This window comes from Myxocyprinus asiaticus, chromosome 40 (assembly GCF_019703515.2).
Source record: "Myxocyprinus asiaticus isolate MX2 ecotype Aquarium Trade chromosome 40, UBuf_Myxa_2, whole genome shotgun sequence".
In the NCBI taxonomy this organism is placed as follows: Eukaryota; Metazoa; Chordata; class Actinopteri; order Cypriniformes; family Catostomidae; genus Myxocyprinus; species Myxocyprinus asiaticus.
Genome location: NC_059383.1, coordinates 29,876,216 through 29,893,733, shown reverse-complemented (window position 1 = coordinate 29,893,733; position 17,518 = coordinate 29,876,216). Strand labels below are relative to the sequence as shown.

The 17,518-nt window shown below is 36.0% G+C and overlaps 2 protein-coding genes and 1 long non-coding RNA gene across 4 annotated transcripts in view; 2 read left to right on the top strand and 1 right to left on the bottom strand.

Annotated features, from left to right (window-relative positions):
• Positions 1-8,585, top strand: part of LOC127430724 (receptor-type tyrosine-protein phosphatase alpha-like) — a 63,193-nt gene extending 54,608 nt beyond the window's left edge. For both annotated transcript variants that reach the window (XM_051680727.1, XM_051680726.1), the window contains 7 exons: positions 1,594-1,687; positions 1,848-1,924; positions 2,709-2,843; positions 2,948-3,073; positions 3,290-3,441; positions 3,690-3,825; positions 4,826-8,585. In XM_051680727.1, coding sequence (XP_051536687.1) covers positions 1,594-1,687; positions 1,848-1,924; positions 2,709-2,843; positions 2,948-3,073; positions 3,290-3,441; positions 3,690-3,825; positions 4,826-4,900 — 795 coding nt within the window. In that variant the 3' untranslated portion in view covers positions 4,901-8,585. The remainder of the gene's footprint in view (positions 1-1,593; positions 1,688-1,847; positions 1,925-2,708; positions 2,844-2,947; positions 3,074-3,289; positions 3,442-3,689; positions 3,826-4,825) is intronic.
• LOC127430726 (uncharacterized) overlaps positions 1-16,246 on the bottom strand; it is a 32,576-nt gene extending 16,330 nt beyond the window's left edge. Inside the window, exons 1-4 of the long non-coding RNA XR_007895481.1 lie at positions 16,110-16,246; positions 14,010-14,120; positions 11,236-11,295; positions 10,831-10,867 (exon numbers count right to left, since the gene is read on the bottom strand). This is a non-coding gene — a long non-coding RNA (uncharacterized LOC127430726). The remainder of the gene's footprint in view (positions 1-10,830; positions 10,868-11,235; positions 11,296-14,009; positions 14,121-16,109) is intronic.
• Positions 12,523-14,864, top strand: LOC127430725 (progonadoliberin-2). Its single transcript, XM_051680728.1, has 4 exons — positions 12,523-12,789; positions 14,022-14,161; positions 14,288-14,371; positions 14,508-14,864. The coding sequence occupies exons 2-4, from the start codon at positions 14,024-14,026 to the stop codon at positions 14,544-14,546; spliced, it is 261 nt and encodes an 86-aa protein (XP_051536688.1). The 5' UTR covers positions 12,523-12,789; positions 14,022-14,023; the 3' UTR covers positions 14,547-14,864.
• Positions 16,247-17,518: the final 1,272 nt, after the last annotated feature.

Here is a 17,518-nt window from a genome sequence, read left to right as displayed (position 1 = left end):
GCCAACAAACCTGACTCAGATACACCAGTTCTGTCTGGAGGAATGGTCCAAAATTCCAGTGACTTATTGTGAGAAGCTTGTGAAAGGCTACCCAAAACATTTGACCCAAGTTAATCAATTTAAAGGCAATGCTTCCAAATACTAACCAAGTATATGTAAACTTCTGACCCACTGGGTATGTGATGAAAGAAATAAAAGCTGAAATAAATCATTCTCTCTACTATTATTCTGACATTACACATTCTTAAAATAAAGTAGTGATCCTAACTGACCTAAGACAGTGAATGTTTTCTTCGATTAATTGTCAGGAATTTTGAAAAACTGAGTTTAAATGTATTTGGCTAAGGTGTATGTAAACTTCTGACTTCAACTGTATATAGCCTACATAAAAATGTATGGTTATTTGTTTTATTTGTGTACTATTATGTGCTTTTCTGTGTAAAGTGAAATTGTTTTCCTACTTAAAAAATATAAATTGAAATGATTTGATAACACGAGAAAAAGGCACCACCGACAACAGTAAAAATTTGATATAATTACTGGACACAGTTGTCCAGCATCTGCGAAGAGCATCATAAACTAGCACAGGTGCAATAACATGTAGCATTTTCACAAAGTTTAATTGCATAAGTTACATTTAAACGTATGATATCTTTAGCAGGGACATAAAATTATAGCGCAAATTATAGTTACTCCAGAGATGCTTGTATATCTGGAAATGTCCCGCCCCTTACTGAAACAGAAAATATGATTGGTTAGCAAATATCCAGTCGCGTCTGAAATGAATGTTCTGATTGGTGGATCAGCTTAGACTGTCTTGTCTTGCCAGTGCCATCAGTTGCACTCCCACCTCCCGCAGCTCCGTGCGCATTTAGAGAGAATCTCTGTACACTTATTAAAACACACACACACACACACACACACACACACACACAATTCGCTCAATAGTGCTGCGGCATGGCGTTAGTAGATTGAAAAATTCTGGGTCAAAAGCCTACTCGTTGTTCTGGCGGCCATATGTATCATCACTTATTTTAGGTGGGCATACGCAAAATCCTAAGAAAGATAGGTGGGCATACGGCGTATGCCTGCGTATGCGCTAGACTGCACTACTGGAGACAACACTACTCTGAACAGTTACATAACATGACATTTTGTACTTTTGATAATATATAAAAATGACTTTAGTAATTACTGAGAAAATATATTTATCATAGAAGAGGTGTATTCAGAACCAGTGGTTCTGAACTGGTGAGTCGCAGGGCTGTTCTGATAAATGCAAATAATGCTAAATGCAAATAACAAAATGTAACTAACCATATAATCGTGCGTCGTTAAGATAAATCGACTTAACGACTTTTAAAAGAGAGGTAAAAACACATCCATATATTTTGGTGTTGTGGTTGTTCATCCAATCAAACTTTATGGGTATTTTGTGTTTTGGCACAAATTCACCTGTCACTTGGTAATATGGTTAATAGAAATACAATATTTAGCTCAAAAAGAGTTCAGTATCGCTCTGTAAAACTGTTCTCCTATGACTTTTTTTTTTTTTTTTCTATTCAGTATTTTTTTTCTCTCTCTCTCTTACAGAAACTTACCTCCATAAAAATCCAGAATGACAAGATGAGAACAGGGAACCTGCCTGCCAACATGAAAAAGAATCGTGTTTTGCAAATCATTCCATGTGAGTTGTGCATTCACTTTGTGTGGGGTTTTGGTGTGGGGGGCTGGCTAACATGACATAATCTCTGCTGAAATAAATACTGCAACCAAACTGAGCTGCCTTGTTTCATGTGCTTATAATTTAATTCTTCTAAACCACATTTCATCTCTGTTTCTCTTAGATGAGTTTAACAGAGTGATCATCCCTGTAAAACGAGGGGAGGAGAACACCGACTACATCAACGCCTCTTTTATTGATGTGAGTAAAACCCCTCTGACCTCAGCCAACGTTTGCTTCAGACTACCTCAACACTGCTCAGTGAACCTGAGAGACCACACAGCATGCTCCAGCATTGGTTTTGTAGCGTTTTAGAAATGCATTTTTCAGCCATTATGTTACACAGACACCCATGTTGACATTAGGAGCCACAGACAGTGAATTGAACATGTGTCTGTCTCCACCGTAAGATTGTTCGTTTTATTAGCAGGTTCAATGAGAGAGGGTTATCTTTTCATTGGCCAAATGCCCTTTAACTTCCTCCTCCTTTTTGGATGGCTGAATTGCATTATGAACAGAAAAACACCACAACTGCTGAAATGGAAACCAGACTCAATATGGAAAGATAACCATACTGATAAACTTAAGCCTATTTTGGCATAGGTGATATGCGTCCTTAGAAACGGACAATAAGGGACTGTTTGCTTTCTTGCATTAAAAACAGCAAGACACAATTCGGTAAAATAGAAGGCTTGTTTGTAGGCTTATTAACTCCCATAGACCGTTGCTAACAGTTGTGCACGCTCAGTAAGTTTGTCCATAGAAAAATGCTTATCCTGCCATCAGATTTGTCTGATTGGTCTATTGTTTAAAGCTGACATTGATCTGCTGCACAGTGTGTCAAAACATTTTTTTAACTTAACAGGGCATCTTAAAAACTTTTGCTTGATGAGCCGTAACGACCAAAGACCCATCTTGGAACACAAGAAAGCATCCTCTGTAAACGCCCTAATGTGTGTGTGTGTGTGTGTGTGTGTATATGTAGGGCTACAGGCAAAAGGACTCGTACATGGCGTGTCAGGGGCCCCTGCAGCACACCACAGAGGACTTCTGGAGGATGATTTGGGAGTGGAGGAGCTGCTCTATTGTTATGTTGACTGAGCTGGAGGAGAGAGGACAGGTAGAAAAGTGGACTGCCTCTGATATGTTCACTTGCTTCCTGTCTTTCTGTTTGCAGCTGTTTAAAGCATCTAGAGTATTTTCCGTTATTCTCCCCTTCTGTAGGAGAAGTGTGCTCCATACTGGCCTAGTGATGGTGTGATGGCTTGTGGGGACATGTCCATTGAATTGAAGAGAGAGGAGGAATGTGATAGCTACACTGTTAGGGACCTTCTCGTCACCAATAACAGAGTGAGTCCAGTCCAGAGCGTCTTCTAAAACTACATACATTTATGTTTACTGAATGTATTTGAATGTCTTTTAAACCTCAGTGTCTATGTAAACTTTATTAATAATACATGTGTTTTTAGTTTTCACATAAGAGTTCCTTAGCACTGTGTTTAAAAATTGTTGCTGCTACAAAATATCTCTATTCCTTTGCATTCTTTATGTCTTTTCTCCCTGCAGGAAAATAAGTCTCGTGCTGTGAGGCAGTTTCATTTCCATGGCTGGCCAGAGGTGGGCATCCCCACAGATGGCAAGGGCATGATCAACATCATTGCTGCAGTTCAGAAACAGCAGCAGCAGTCTGGAAACCACCCAATCACTGTGCACTGCAGGTAAGCAACACCAAACTGTTGCAGCCAATTAGTGGCCTGAAACCCAAAACCCCACCAAAATCCTGCCCAACATTGCATCTCTAAGTTGCCTTCAACACCAGCTAATGATTCAAAAGTGACAGAGTTGCTGCATCCACTGGGTCTTCAGGGTCAGCCAATTAAGAGGCTTTGCCTTGGGAAAGGAATGCAGGCAACTCATTAATGTGCACAAAGTATTGGCTAATTTATCTGTATGTGTGTGTTAACAGCGCCGGCGCCGGGCGTACAGGGACTTTCTGTGCTCTGAGCACGGTTCTGGAGCGGGTGAAGGCAGAGGGCATTCTGGATGTTTTTCAGACAGTGAAAAGTCTAAGACTACAGAGGCCACACATGGTGCAGACACTGGTGAGAAAATACACGTTGATTACACCACTGTGTTGACCAGTTGAATTCAACTGGATGGCAAAATACCGAGAGCAATTACTCCACTAAAGTGATTTGGAAGTTTGTTTGCTGCATTATAACCTAAAGTATAAAACGTATGCATGTAACTCACTCCACAGCTGTTTTTGCTATTGATATGAATGATAACACAAAATGTATAGCTTATTAAGGAGAGCTGTACATTTCTAAGATGTCAGACTTATGATTTTCACCTTGCAGAAGATAAAACAGGTTAAAAAAAATCCCCTAGATTTACACTGAAGCAGGGACTCGAGACATATCTAGCAACACACTTCAAACCTCTAAGAACACCCTAGAAATCGCATAGCAGCACACTTAAAACCTGTCAGAATGCCCCAACAACTGCATAGCAACACACTTAAAACCTCCCAGAACACCCCAGCGACTGCATAGCAACACACCTTAAACATATCAGAATGCTCTTGCAACCACATAGCAACACACTTAAAACCTCTCAGAACGCCCTAGAAACCGAATAGCAACACACTTAAAACGTCTCCGAACACCCCAGCAACTGCATAGCAACACACATAAAACCTCTCAGAACACCCCAGCAACCACATAGCAACACACTTAAAACCTGTCAGAACACCTTAGTCAACTGCATAGCAACACATTTCAGACCTATTAGAATGCCCTAGAAACCGCAAAGCAACACGCTTAAAACCTCTCAAAACACCCTAGCAACACTTCAAACTACTCATAACACCCTAGCAACTGCATAGCTACAAAAACGCCCTAGCAGCTGCTTAGGAACACCCAGTAAAACACCCTAGCATTGTGGCGGTGAGTTTTGCACAGCAAGCACCATTCACACTTTCTTCAGAAAATGCACAAACCTTATTTTCTATATTATTGATGTGATAGTGATTATGCAATTCATAATAATATTGCATAAAATATACAATGTTATAGCTTCTTTTCCTCTTTTTTTTCACAGGAGCAGTACGAGTTCTGCTACAAAGTGGTCCAGGAATATATCGATGCCTTTTCTGACTATGCCAACTTTAAATAAAGCCACACCCACCCGGAAGAGGATTGGACGGACTCTCCCTGTCTCACACAAGGACATGTACTCACATCTACTCTCACACAAACATCACAAAAGTACTCGACTGGGGAAAGAAACAGACTGCCAGTGCAAAGCAAAAGGGAATGGAAATCCATTGACCGACAAGGACGAGAAGATTTAAAACAATCATTGGTGCCGAAGATGGTGAAAAACAAAAACAAAGAAAACACCATTAGAGATGCCTTGTTGAATATTTTGTAATATTGCTCTTGTTAATATGGCCCTTACCCGTTTCTCTCAGTGTAAATATGCTCTTGTAATTTTTTTGCTTTTTTGTTTTGTTTTTTGTTTTTAGAAGCCGTTCTGTTGCAGTTTTAGAGTGACCTTTTTTAATATAGTTTACTATGAATACATACATAAATATTTAGAGACGCCGCTAAAGAGACGCAAAAGAGAGGTTGCCCGTGGCAAGATGAGGGTGCTTTTTCACTGGTGTTTTTACAAGAAATTATTTCCACCTTTTTGGGCAGTTGAGTGACTGAAACTTATTTGAATGGCAGCTCAATCCTACTTTGCTGTTGCCTGTAGCTATGTAGCTAGTGATGCAGCCCTGCTGACAACAAAAACAGCTTAAACCAGCCTAAGATAGTATGATGGTTTTAGCTGGTCTCCCAGCATGATCAAACTGGTTTTAGAGGGGTTTTAGGCACTAGACCAGTTTGGTCAGGCTGGGAGACCAGATAAAACCAGCAAGCCAGCTTTAGTTTGTTTTTTATTGTTTTTTCAGCATGAGCAGAATCGACCAATTGTGATGCTACACAACAGTGACAGAAAACGCATACACGAGCACTCGCGTCCACAGAAATGCATTAATAGAGACACATGCTGTTGTTTTACTTCACGGACATTTCGATTGGTGGATTGGATTATGTCATCTCTCAATGCTATCGTCTCACCCTCAGCGAGATCCTGTGACCGATATGGTGTCTATTTTCACAGGGTTTTTTTTTCTAGTCAGCATCCTTTAGAAAACACCATAAACATCCTTTTGAAGATGTTCTGACTGAGACTTGTGTATTGTGAAGTGTGTATTTGTGGTATCCATTCCATTACACTGGTGCTTTATGTGTCAGACCCAACTTACCCAGGCTTATGTCATTGTCACTATGTCACTACCCCTTTAAAGAGAAAAGAAGTCTTGAGTGTTTAGATTTTGAGGATACATGATCTTGGAGGAAATATAGTTTGTCCTCGCATACTCCTGTGTACGTTTTAGTGCTTTTTGCACTCTTTCCCCTTTGTACTCTCTAAGATGTGATCTGTTTCTGCTCATAAGGGTTTGCTTCACTTTGAAGTGTTCATTTTTTTCTGTCTTTCTTTTCTAGATCACTCTAAATGGCACCTTTTGTATTTGCGATTGTAACTAAGGAAATGACATATTTTTCTTGCCCAGATGTCTGTTGATTAAGCTAAAAGGTATAAAGCTGATTGATTGTAATTGGTAAAAATGCTTGAATTATTTTCCAGCCAGTGTGATTGATTGGATAGAACTGATTGCAGTGTGGCTAACTAATGTTACAGTTCCCACCTGGCTTAGGTTATCGAATGATTTGTAAAGGTTAAGCCCTTGATCCACACTGCCTTGTCTGAGGAAATGTGTGTTTTATGAAATGTATGTTATAGATCATAAATGTATGTAAACCTAATGGGTGTCAATATAAATCAAATAGTCACCTATCAGTCATTCCAGATTAACAGGGAACTTGATGGATCTTGTACATTTTTTAAAGTCGTTTTTATGTTATTTCAAAACCATGATTTAATGGATTAAAAAGAAAAGGGCATGTTACAGCAAAGGTGCAATGTTGGTCCATCTACAGGCTTTTATGAGTTCATCTTAAAATATATTCCAAGAAATGCTGACGAATTTGCTTAAAAGTTGCGTGTGCCAGTGTTTGCTTTATAGGTTTTGTGTTTTACCATTGTGATGTACTTAACGCCACACTAACCCCTTCTTAATGAGTCACTGTGCCAATACCAGCCTCTCTGAGGCTGGATCCTCCTTCAGAAGTGCGGCTGGGAAAATGCCTTGATATGTTTGTGTAGATTGAAGCATGTTCCCAACCGTTCTTTTGTAGCCCGTGTTCTCTCAATCCCAACCTGACTCACTCATAATATATACTTGGGAAACATTGTGGCCGATTCACGTATCGTGTCCAGTATGGTATTTGATTAATTTAATTGAACCCAAATGATAAGTGGTTCATTGCTTCCTAACCAGGTTTTGGTTCCATGTTGGTAGTGTGTGAGGTTGTCAAGCAATTTTTATATTTTTCACCAATTTCCACTATTTCTTTGATTACATTCCATGTAATCTCTTGAACCCACAATTATGTCTACTGGAAGAAGTCTTCAGGTCAGTCCTCCAAACTGAAGGGTAATTTCACCCCAAAATAAAAAATTCTGTCATTGCCATGTCAAATCCATTTTACTTACTTCTGTGGAACAGAATTTAAGTTTAGCAGAATGTTTTTTGCTGCTCTTTTCCATACAATGGAAGTGGGTGTGAACAGGGGCTGTCAAGCTGCAAGTAAGCCAAAAATGCACCGTAAAATCATCATAAAAGTAATCATAAATGTCATTGTCAAACCTCACAAAATGTCTTGGCACCTCAAATTTAAATATGCATTCATGAATTAGATTTGATAGCTATAGCAGAGGGACATTTTTCAGTGAGTAATGACATCAATTTCTGTCAATTCCTCACAAAGCTATTGTATGGCTTCTGAAGACTTGAAATACAGAACACAAGTCTTAAGGACTACTTTTATGGTGCTCTTTTTTTTTGGTCATTTTTGGAGCTTGACAGCCATGGTCACCATGCACTTTTATTTTACAGAAAAGAGCAGTGTCAACATTCTTCGAAACAATCGCTTTGCATCAAAATATGTTTTGGATGAGCATGAGGGTGAATAAATGATGACAGAATTTAATTGTTGGGTGCACTATTTCTTTAATCTACAGAGAGTGAGAAGTAACCCTTCTCTGATTAAGAATGGAAGCCATGTGCGTGGAGGCCCCTGTTGAATGTCATGCCCTGCTCAATGAAAGATAGCTTAAGATACGACCTGTTCTAATAAGAATGAAAAAATTATGAAAAAAGATTTGTTTTTTGATGGGAATATTTCTTCTGTCCCCTGATCTCCAAACACCAAGTTTTTAGTATTCTCTCTCTTTGATTGGATTATTTCTAAATTTTATACACCTTTGGAGCACCTGTTTATGTTCCATAAGTCCTTAAAACTTTCCTCTCTTTTGAGGCCCCTTTCCAGTTTTTCTTTCCTTTACATGCATCCTTCTGTACATAATGTAAGGTTATTTATATTTCATTCCTATCTGTTGCCTTTCTTATTTTTTTCCTTCTCTTTCTCTTTTTTTTTTTTTTAAGATACTTTTATATTAAACTGTACTGGGACCATTTTGAAATGTATTAAATGTTTTTGTTCCGTTTTTAATTCTGTATTATTCTGTCTTAATTTGCATCTGTTTTTCTAGTGTTTTATTAAAATTGGAATATATATGTATATATAATTATATATATGATGCAAATGATATATAATTATATAATGCCAAACGGCCTTTCTAAGCAAAAAACTGTTCAAACCTAATAAAAGTGCTTGAGATTTTATCAGCTGTCATCAGTTCATGTAATCCTTCATATTTGTCCACACACAGGCACCAGAAATTAAGGATTTGAAGATATTAATGGTAATATACATTCTAGTCTTAATGTAATGTTCTCTTGCCTTTAATTGAATCTCACTGTTCTGCAGCAATACACACTCTATTTTACTTAAAGGGATAGTTAACCAAAAAATTATTATTATTATTATTATTTAGATTCTTTAAACGGATAGTTCACTCAAAAATGAATCATTAACTCTCCTCATGCCATCCCAAATATTTATGACTTTCTACTGCTGAACACAAAAAAAGATTTTAAAATAATCCAGTGGTTTAATCTATGTCTTCTGAAGCAATATGATAGGTGTGGGTGAGAAACAGATAAACATTTAAGTCGTTTTTTACTTTAAATTCACCTCCCTTCCCAGGAGGTGGCTATACGCATGGAGTGCCATGAGTCGCTAAAAACAAAAGAACAATGTGAAAGTGGAGATTTATAGTTCAAAAAGGACTTTTATCTGTTTCTCGTGTACATCTATCATATTCAGAAAATGTTGATTAAATCCCTGGAGTTGTTTGGATTACTTTTATGCCGCCTTTATGACCTTTTTGGAGCTTTAAAGTTCTGGCTATCATTCACTTGCTTTGTATATGGACCAACATACCTGATATATTCTTCTAAAAAATGTCGTTAGAGTTCTGCAGATGAAATAAAGTCATACATATCTGGGATAGCATGAGGCTGTATTTATATGCATCATGGTCAATTTATGACAATTTAATTAAAAACCTATTACAGTTATTTTTTACATAAATATAGTACAAAGAAATACTGTGTTAGATTAATGAGAATTTGGTGGTAAAATGTGCTTATTTGTCATGAAAATAATGTCACAATGCCAAAAATCTAATATTTTTTTTATTTTAGTTTTATTTATTTTTTTTATTCTGAGGTGAAATTTGATCTTGACATGTTTTTTGTGAAATTCAACCATACATATTACAACCAATGTATCCTGAAATGTAAAATTATGGATAACAATTAAATGTATAAAAATAAGTCTAACAAATAATCTAATAAAAAAAAAAAAAAAAAAACTATTTTAGGGTTTATATACAGAATCTTTATCTTAAAATTGGTATTTTTCCATCATTTCAAAACCTTTTGCTTTGACAAAGTCTTTAATCTCACACCATCTGTTATCAAATCCAGAGGTGCATCCCTGATAATGGATGGATGTACAGATATTATTGATCCCTTTGGGGAAATTCAAGGAGTGAGTCATGTCACCTTGTGTCACCTTGTTTCCCATCCTTCCTGGCCCTGTAGACCTGGTGTCAGACCTGGGGTGTGGATGGATTATCTCAACAGAACCCCTGTGTGTGTTTAAACACTGTTTGACAGGAACTCAATCAGAACTTGAAACAATGCAATGAGTCAGTGGACATTTGTCACTCTCCCTACTCCAAATACCCCATGAGGGGATTTTCTCTGTAATGAAGACCAATGTCAGATTGGAGTGTTTGCATAGTTTCTTGCTGCTTGGGGGTCTCTGGAGGCAATGCGCATCTTGGGGGGTCAAGGGTTGCAGAGGAGAGATGTGAGGTCACAATGGCCACTTTTTACAACTCAGAGGAAATGAGCAAGACATTAGCTTTTAATTCAAACATGCTCATCTATCATCATATGATATTGAGGTCAATATTGAGTTGCCGTGTCTAAAATATTAATGACAGTGTGCTCGCAGAACAATACATTTATTCATTTACATATACATTTACTACAATGATCAGATTTAGATAGCTGAGTCCAATGACAACACAATTTATGTTTCTCATGATCATAAAATCTGTTGATCTAAAGGCTAATGCTTTAATGATGAGTAGTTTTGTAGACAAATATTGTGCATAATAATTACATGTATTGTTTTTTTTTTGTTTTTTTTTACAAAATGTACATTTTTATTTTATTTTACTTAATGAGTAGAAACTAACAACTGATCATTATATGTTGGTTGAGAGAATATTAAGAGTGTGCAAAGCTGTCATATAGGCAAAAGATGGCTACTCTAAAGAAGTTAAATATAAGATAGCTTGGGTTTGTTAAACATTTTTGGTCACTACATAATTCCCATCCTATAGTGCCTTGATCCCGCCTCGGAATAAAACAATAAAAAAAGGTCATTCTGACTTTCTATCTTAAAGGGATAGTTCACACAAAAATGGAAATTCCCTCATCATTTACTCACCCTCATGCCATCCCAGATGTGTATGACTGACTTTCTTCTGTAGAACACAAATGATGATTTTTAGAAGAATATTTCAGCTCTGTAGGTCCATACAATGCAAGTGAATGGCCTTTAGAAATATATTTCTCATAATTTTGGAATATAAACACAATTGTGACTATATTTCTCATAATTTCAAGATATATATACTCACAATTACAACTTTATATCGAGGAATTTCGACTTTTTCCTCATAATATTTAAATATTAACTCACAATTGCAACTATATTTCTCATAATTACAAGATATAAACTCACAATCACAACAAATCTCGCAATTGTGACTTTGTTTCCCATAATTGCGAGTTATGCAGTTGCAATTGCGAGAAATAAAGTTACAAATGTGTAATATTAAGTCAGAATTACCTCTTATTTTTTCATTTCGTTGTGGGATCCTTCTTCCATACTATGGAGCCTTGATCCCGCCTTAGAATTCAAAATAAAAAAGGTCATTCTGACTTTATGTCTCACAGTTTTGACTATTTCTCAAAATTGTTACTGTAATTCTCGTAAATGCGATTATGACATACAGTACTGTGCAAAAGTCTTAGGCACACAAGATGTTTCACAAAAACATTTGTCTTAAAACGGTTATTTATATCTTCAGCTTTAGTGTGTCAATATGAAATATAAATGTTAGACTCCCAAACATTACTTTTGCAAATAGAAAAGATTAGAACATAAGAACAGGGAGCCCTGCAACAGATGTCATGGCCCCCACAAAGCCCCCCACTGAACATCATGTCTGTCTGAGATTACATATAGAGACAGAAGCAGTTGAGACAGCCGAAAAAGATAGAAGAACTGTGCCGAATTCTTCAAGAAGCTTGGAACATCCTATCTGCCAACAACCAAGAAAAACTGTGTCCAAGTGTACCTAGGAGAATTGGGGCTGTTTTAAAGGCAAAGGTGGTCACATCAAATATTGATTTAGCTTTTTTATGTTTACTGGACTTAGTTTTCATTTATCACTTAATGTCATATAATTTATTTCATTATTTTTGAAGACATCCTTACTATGCAATATTTTTCACAAGTGCCTAAAACTTTTGCACAGTACTGTATAAACACACAATTGTGACTTTGTTTCTCGTAATTACAGATAAACTTGCAATTGCAACTTTTTTCTCGTAATTACAAGATATAAACTCACAATTGTGACTTTATTTCATGTAATTACAAGATGTAAACTCGCAATTGCAGTAAAAGTCTAAATTACCTCTTTTATTTAGTTTTGTTCCTTGATGGGATCCAGCTTCCATAAATTATGACTTTACTAATTTATTAAACTAAGATAGTAGTGGAAAATAATAAGTAATGAGTAAGTGTATTCATTGCCCGGAAGTGCATTTTCTTGTCTTTTTATTCTGGTTCTTTTGCTAAGTCCACTCTGTTTAATTAGCACTTTGGCACATGATGGTGAAAAAATGTTTTGTTCATGCTTGACCATTTTTCTTTTATTATTTTAATTTTTTTTTATTTTATTTTTTTATTTTTTTGTATAGCATCGATTTTGCGTAAATGTAAAAAAGTTGCATGTTTTTGGGCATCACTGTGTGCATGTGTGCATTTGCGTTGATGTTGGGTAGGAGAAAGAGGACATTGTCCCACGGGGGTCAATAGTGTTTGGAGATGATAATTGGAATTGGGCTGATCTTACACATGCTGTCCTAACAATGGAATCACAATGACCACAAGTAGTGTGTGAGGTCAAAGTGTGTGTGCATTTTTGGGCAGGGAGGGGAGATCTGGTGTGGGACATAAATTGTGAGGAAGAGGAGGAGGAAGACTTCAGAGAATGAGAGGAAGACATATCTCAGAAGGTAAGCACCGAATCTCTTTGATTACACTGAACTGTTCTGAACAGAAGAGGACCTACTGCAGAAATACTTGAAGACAAGACGTGCTAATAGATAAAAGGTAAGAACGGTTGATTTTTGTTTAATTTGCTTGTTTAATTTTTATTTTGGTAATAACTTCAGAATAAGAATTGATTGTATTATAACTTATGCTATTATTATTTTAATATGACTGTAATTATTATTTTAAAATATAGCTTAAATTTCCCCCCTGAATAACCCAGGATACAATTAGTTGCATTTACTTTATAACACTACTTGTCAATGAAAACGTAATGATCATTTAGATTGTGTGCATGTCTGTGTGACAGATTTACAGATTGTTACTCTCTTACTAAGTATGAATCTTAATATCAACATGATATTTAACATTGTCTATATCTTATTGTATTTATTGATGACAGATTGAAAATGAAAAAAGTAAAATAAATAGTGACATTACCATAAGGTTCTATTTGTTAACATTTGTAAATGCATAAGGTATCAAGAACTAAAAATTAACAATATCTTTTAAAAGCATTTATTTATGTTTAAAATTAAAATTGTTCATTGTTAGTTTATGCATTTACTAATGTAAACATATACAACTTTTAATTTTAAAAATGTTTTAGTATATGCAATTAATGTTATATGAATTTTAAATGAATGTTTCATGCAAATTATATTAAATGAACATTAAATTAACCAAGATTAATAAATGCTTTAAAAGTACTTTTTATGTTAGTGTATGTTAACCAATGTGGTTCACTAATGTTAAAGAATACAACCTTATTGTTAATGTAAAGTTTTACTAAATCAATTTTGACCCACATATGTAAACTATTAATAAAAACTCCCTTTTAATGTATACATGAAAAAAATAATCATCACATGATTAAAACACAAGATCAAAGACACCTTAATTGAGGAATATATGTTAGAAGATGATTAGACCACTTTATGTGAATATATATATATATATATATATATATATATATATATATATATATATATATATATATATATATAGGCTATGTATGTATGTATGTAAATTGAGTTAAAAAGTCATTGTGACATTGTTATTGTGTGAAGATTTTATTGACTCAGTTTTGCAACATTGTGATCATTTTGCCACAATCGTCACCATCATGTTATCTGAAGCTCTTCTGTTGGACATACATATTGTTCTGAAATTGTTTCATAAATAAAAAACAATTACGACATCATTTAAATGTGTCAGTGTAACTATTGTACCCCTCTCGCTCTCTGTTCGTCTTTTACATCTTTATTCTATTTTCTTACTTCTTTCCCCAGTAATGGTGCACATCTGCAGGCTGCTTTTGGTGATGGGGATGTTGCTGTGTCTTAGTGCCCAGTTTGCAAGCTCACAGCACTGGTCTCACGGCTGGTACCCTGGAGGAAAGAGAGAGATAGACACTTATGATACCTCAGAGGTGTGTGAACCAATGCTCAATGCCAAACCATTGACTATTTTCAATTACAGACAGAACAAGGTCTACAATACAGAATAGGACTGTCTTTTTACGATGTGGCCCGTAAGATTGTGCTCTCTGTAAAAGGTTTCGGAGGAAATTAAACTCTGTGAGGCAGGAAAATGCAGCTACCTGAGACCCCAGGGGAGAAATATTCTGAAGACAATACTGGTGGGTACAGATTATGTTTTGTCATGTTTTACCGCCCAGAAACAGTAGTTACATAAGCTGATACCATGTCAGGATATTGCGAGGGTGTTTAACTATGGTACTTCTTAATACTAACTTGTTTCAACCACTTTAACAGTTGGATGCGCTCATTAGGGATTTTCAGAAGAGAAAGTGACATCACGATGTCTTCTCAGCCCGTGTCCAAAGAAACGTTCTTTCCAGCCATCATGTTACTTTCCCATCCAAAAGGGGATATTTGTCATTTCTGTGAATTTGTCTATGTTCTGTATTTGGTTAAACTCTCATAACCATTGTGAGAAAAGCTACTGTCTGTTTATTCATTTGCAGCAGTTTCTACAATAAAGGCTTTATTTTAGTATTTTGTTTTACTGTAATTGTTCTGTGTCTTAAATTACAGTTTAAGGTCTGTCAAACATTTTTGCATTCTTTAACAGATAAAGATATTTTAAACTACAGTGAGCTTTTGTTTGTTTGTTTCTGTGTTGTGTTTTTATACCAACAAATTATTTTCAGAGAATGGTGGCAGACAAGAGTTAACTAAAAATGTAATTTAATTTAATTTCCATTACAAAAGATATTTAATTTCGTTTGATTCTGCAATATTGTGATTGGCCGCCAGATGGCAGGATTGGACATTCTTACCAAAATTCAGCAATCACAGGAATGCTCAAATTACAGTTTTTGCTCATTTTCTCTAAACTCTACACACAAAAACCCAAACCCAAAACACACACACAACATGCAAAACGTCACACATCTCTTGCAAAAGCAAACACTTTATTCAAAACTATTTTAACTCTTCTCAAAATGGTGTTGTCGCATCAGAACTCAAAACTCTACACACAAACCATCAAATGATTAGCTCGTATAGGGAGAGCGGAGCACAAACTAACACTTTTTGGTTGTGTAAATGTACTTGGGGTTCGATGTATTTTTCTTTTGTCACACGTGTCTATTACACATATGTGGTCTTGTTTTGTATAGGCTTGAATACAGCGTTTACTTTTTTCGTCATCTACCTCGAAAAAAAGAAAGGAAAATAGGCGGGGCATGTTGTAACAAGACCATATAACAGCTGAAAATCCCCCTCCGACCACTGTATCTGATCTAATTAAAAAGCCTAGAAGATAAACTACATTTTCATGTCAATACAAGCCATTTATTAACTTTGTCATATATAATATAGCAATACTTTTGACACTTGACAATAAATACACAACAAAGCCACAGCACTGACCCAAATAATGCATGGATTGATGACAGAACACACACACACACGCACGCACGCACGCACGCATTAAGGGGAATTATGTAAATTACATATCTGACTGCATGGAATTGCATTTAGTTTTTTGTAAATGGGGCACATTGTAACGCAGTGTTACACCGTGCCCCGTCGGCGCAACGGGGATTTAAACCTGGCTGGTCAATTCTGCTGGCTATCTGAGAATTAAAAGATTATGTAAGATGCTAGCTAAAAGATTGGAGATTAAAATGTTACCAAGTTTGCCTCATTTTAAATAAACAGTAAAAACAGAGATGAACATTTATGTGAATTTTTACTTTTGCTACTTTAATATGAACTTTTGGCGATATCTTCCAGTATTTTTTTTTTTTTTTTTTAATTTTTCCGCATTTTTCCATTTTTTTAATTTTTTTTTTTTTTTCTACACAGTGTTGATATGGCAACAATTATACAAATGAAGTTTCGTCTTACCAGTGTGCGTGGAAACGTTTAAACCACGTGTGTTACAACTAACCCAGCGTTAGTTTGTGCCCGCTCCCCTTACACGCAAACTACACACCGATGAGACAAATATAAAACACTGCTATCTCGTGTCGTTTGCATGCTCAGTGTGCAGTGGAATGCATGGCAGTTTGTCATTGCACTCGCACGCACATGCAGGAAGTGTGGGGAGCGGGGTGTCATTGAATTGTGTGTCAGTGTATTTACTGTTTTGAAATCGCAAACTAAGTGTGAAGCAAATAATGTGCAATTGTGCTATATGCAATATTGATATTTCTGTCAAACCGCTCAGTGTATCAGAATATAAGGTCTGCAAGCATCTCTGACTCTAAAGCAAAAAGCATCATGTGATAAAGATTTGCTGTTGAGTGAATATTCAAGTGAACATTTAGATGTTTGGTTTATGATGGTTCGTCTGGTATATTTAAAGCACATTATTCACTTGAAAACTGTCTTGCTAACACAAGGATTTACTTTAGGGTTAAGGATAGAAAGGCAGACAATATAATTCCTTAAATTTTCTCAATCATAAGCATTGTTTATTTAAGAATAAACAACTTCTGATCCAGAGAAGCTCCCCTCAGTGTAGAGGACTGAAACCTCAAGTCAGTTCCCCAGATTACTCTGCACATTGAAGCTGTTTTGGCAGTATAATGGTCACAAGCGTGTTTTTACTGAGATATTAAATTGGGGACATAGCATAGACTTATTTTGCTTTTATATAAAGCTAATTGTAATTTCTATAAACTCACACCCTATGCTACCCATTAAAGAAAACATTTAGCATTCTTAGAATTAAAAAACAGTATTAGCTTTTTGTTTTTCCATTTCAGGACATTCTAGAATGTCCCCAAAGTACAGTTTGGTCATATTTAGCTCATCTCTGTACTATAGCTAGGTATGAACAAACGCATGAATGCACACACACACACAAACACACACACACACACACACACACACACACACACACACGCACACACGCACACACACATGTTGGTTCAGCTATCATTATGAGGACTCTCCATAGACATAATGATTTTTCTACTTCATAATGTCCTCATAAACCACATTTATAGCATAATACCCTTGTAATTACCAGTTTGTAACCTAAAAAAAAAAGTCCTTGTAAACCACTTAAACCTGCACGTACAAGGAAACAAACATTCACTGACTCACAGGATTGTACATTCTATGGTGTTTTAACACAATACAAACCTTAGTCCTTTTGGAACAAATATACATTATACGTATGTGTGTGTGTGTGTATGTTGTGGGGATCTTCTGGCAAGCACCACATTTGGAAGAACAGAGATTGTAAACGTACATGTTTGTGTACTTGCCATGCTAAGAACACATAAATCTTCCTGTTATGTTCTATC

Excerpts from the sequence above, each read along its gene's own strand:
- LOC127430725 (XM_051680728.1), top strand. The coding sequence starts at position 14,024 with ATGGTGCACATCTGCAGGCTGCTTTTGGTGATGGGGATGTTGCTGTGT. Across the intron at positions 14,162-14,287 it reads ACACTTATGATACCTCAGAG|GTTTCGGAGGAAATTAAACT; the intron begins GTGTGTGAACCA and ends TCTCTGTAAAAG. Across the intron at positions 14,372-14,507 it reads ATATTCTGAAGACAATACTG|TTGGATGCGCTCATTAGGGA; the intron begins GTGGGTACAGAT and ends CCACTTTAACAG.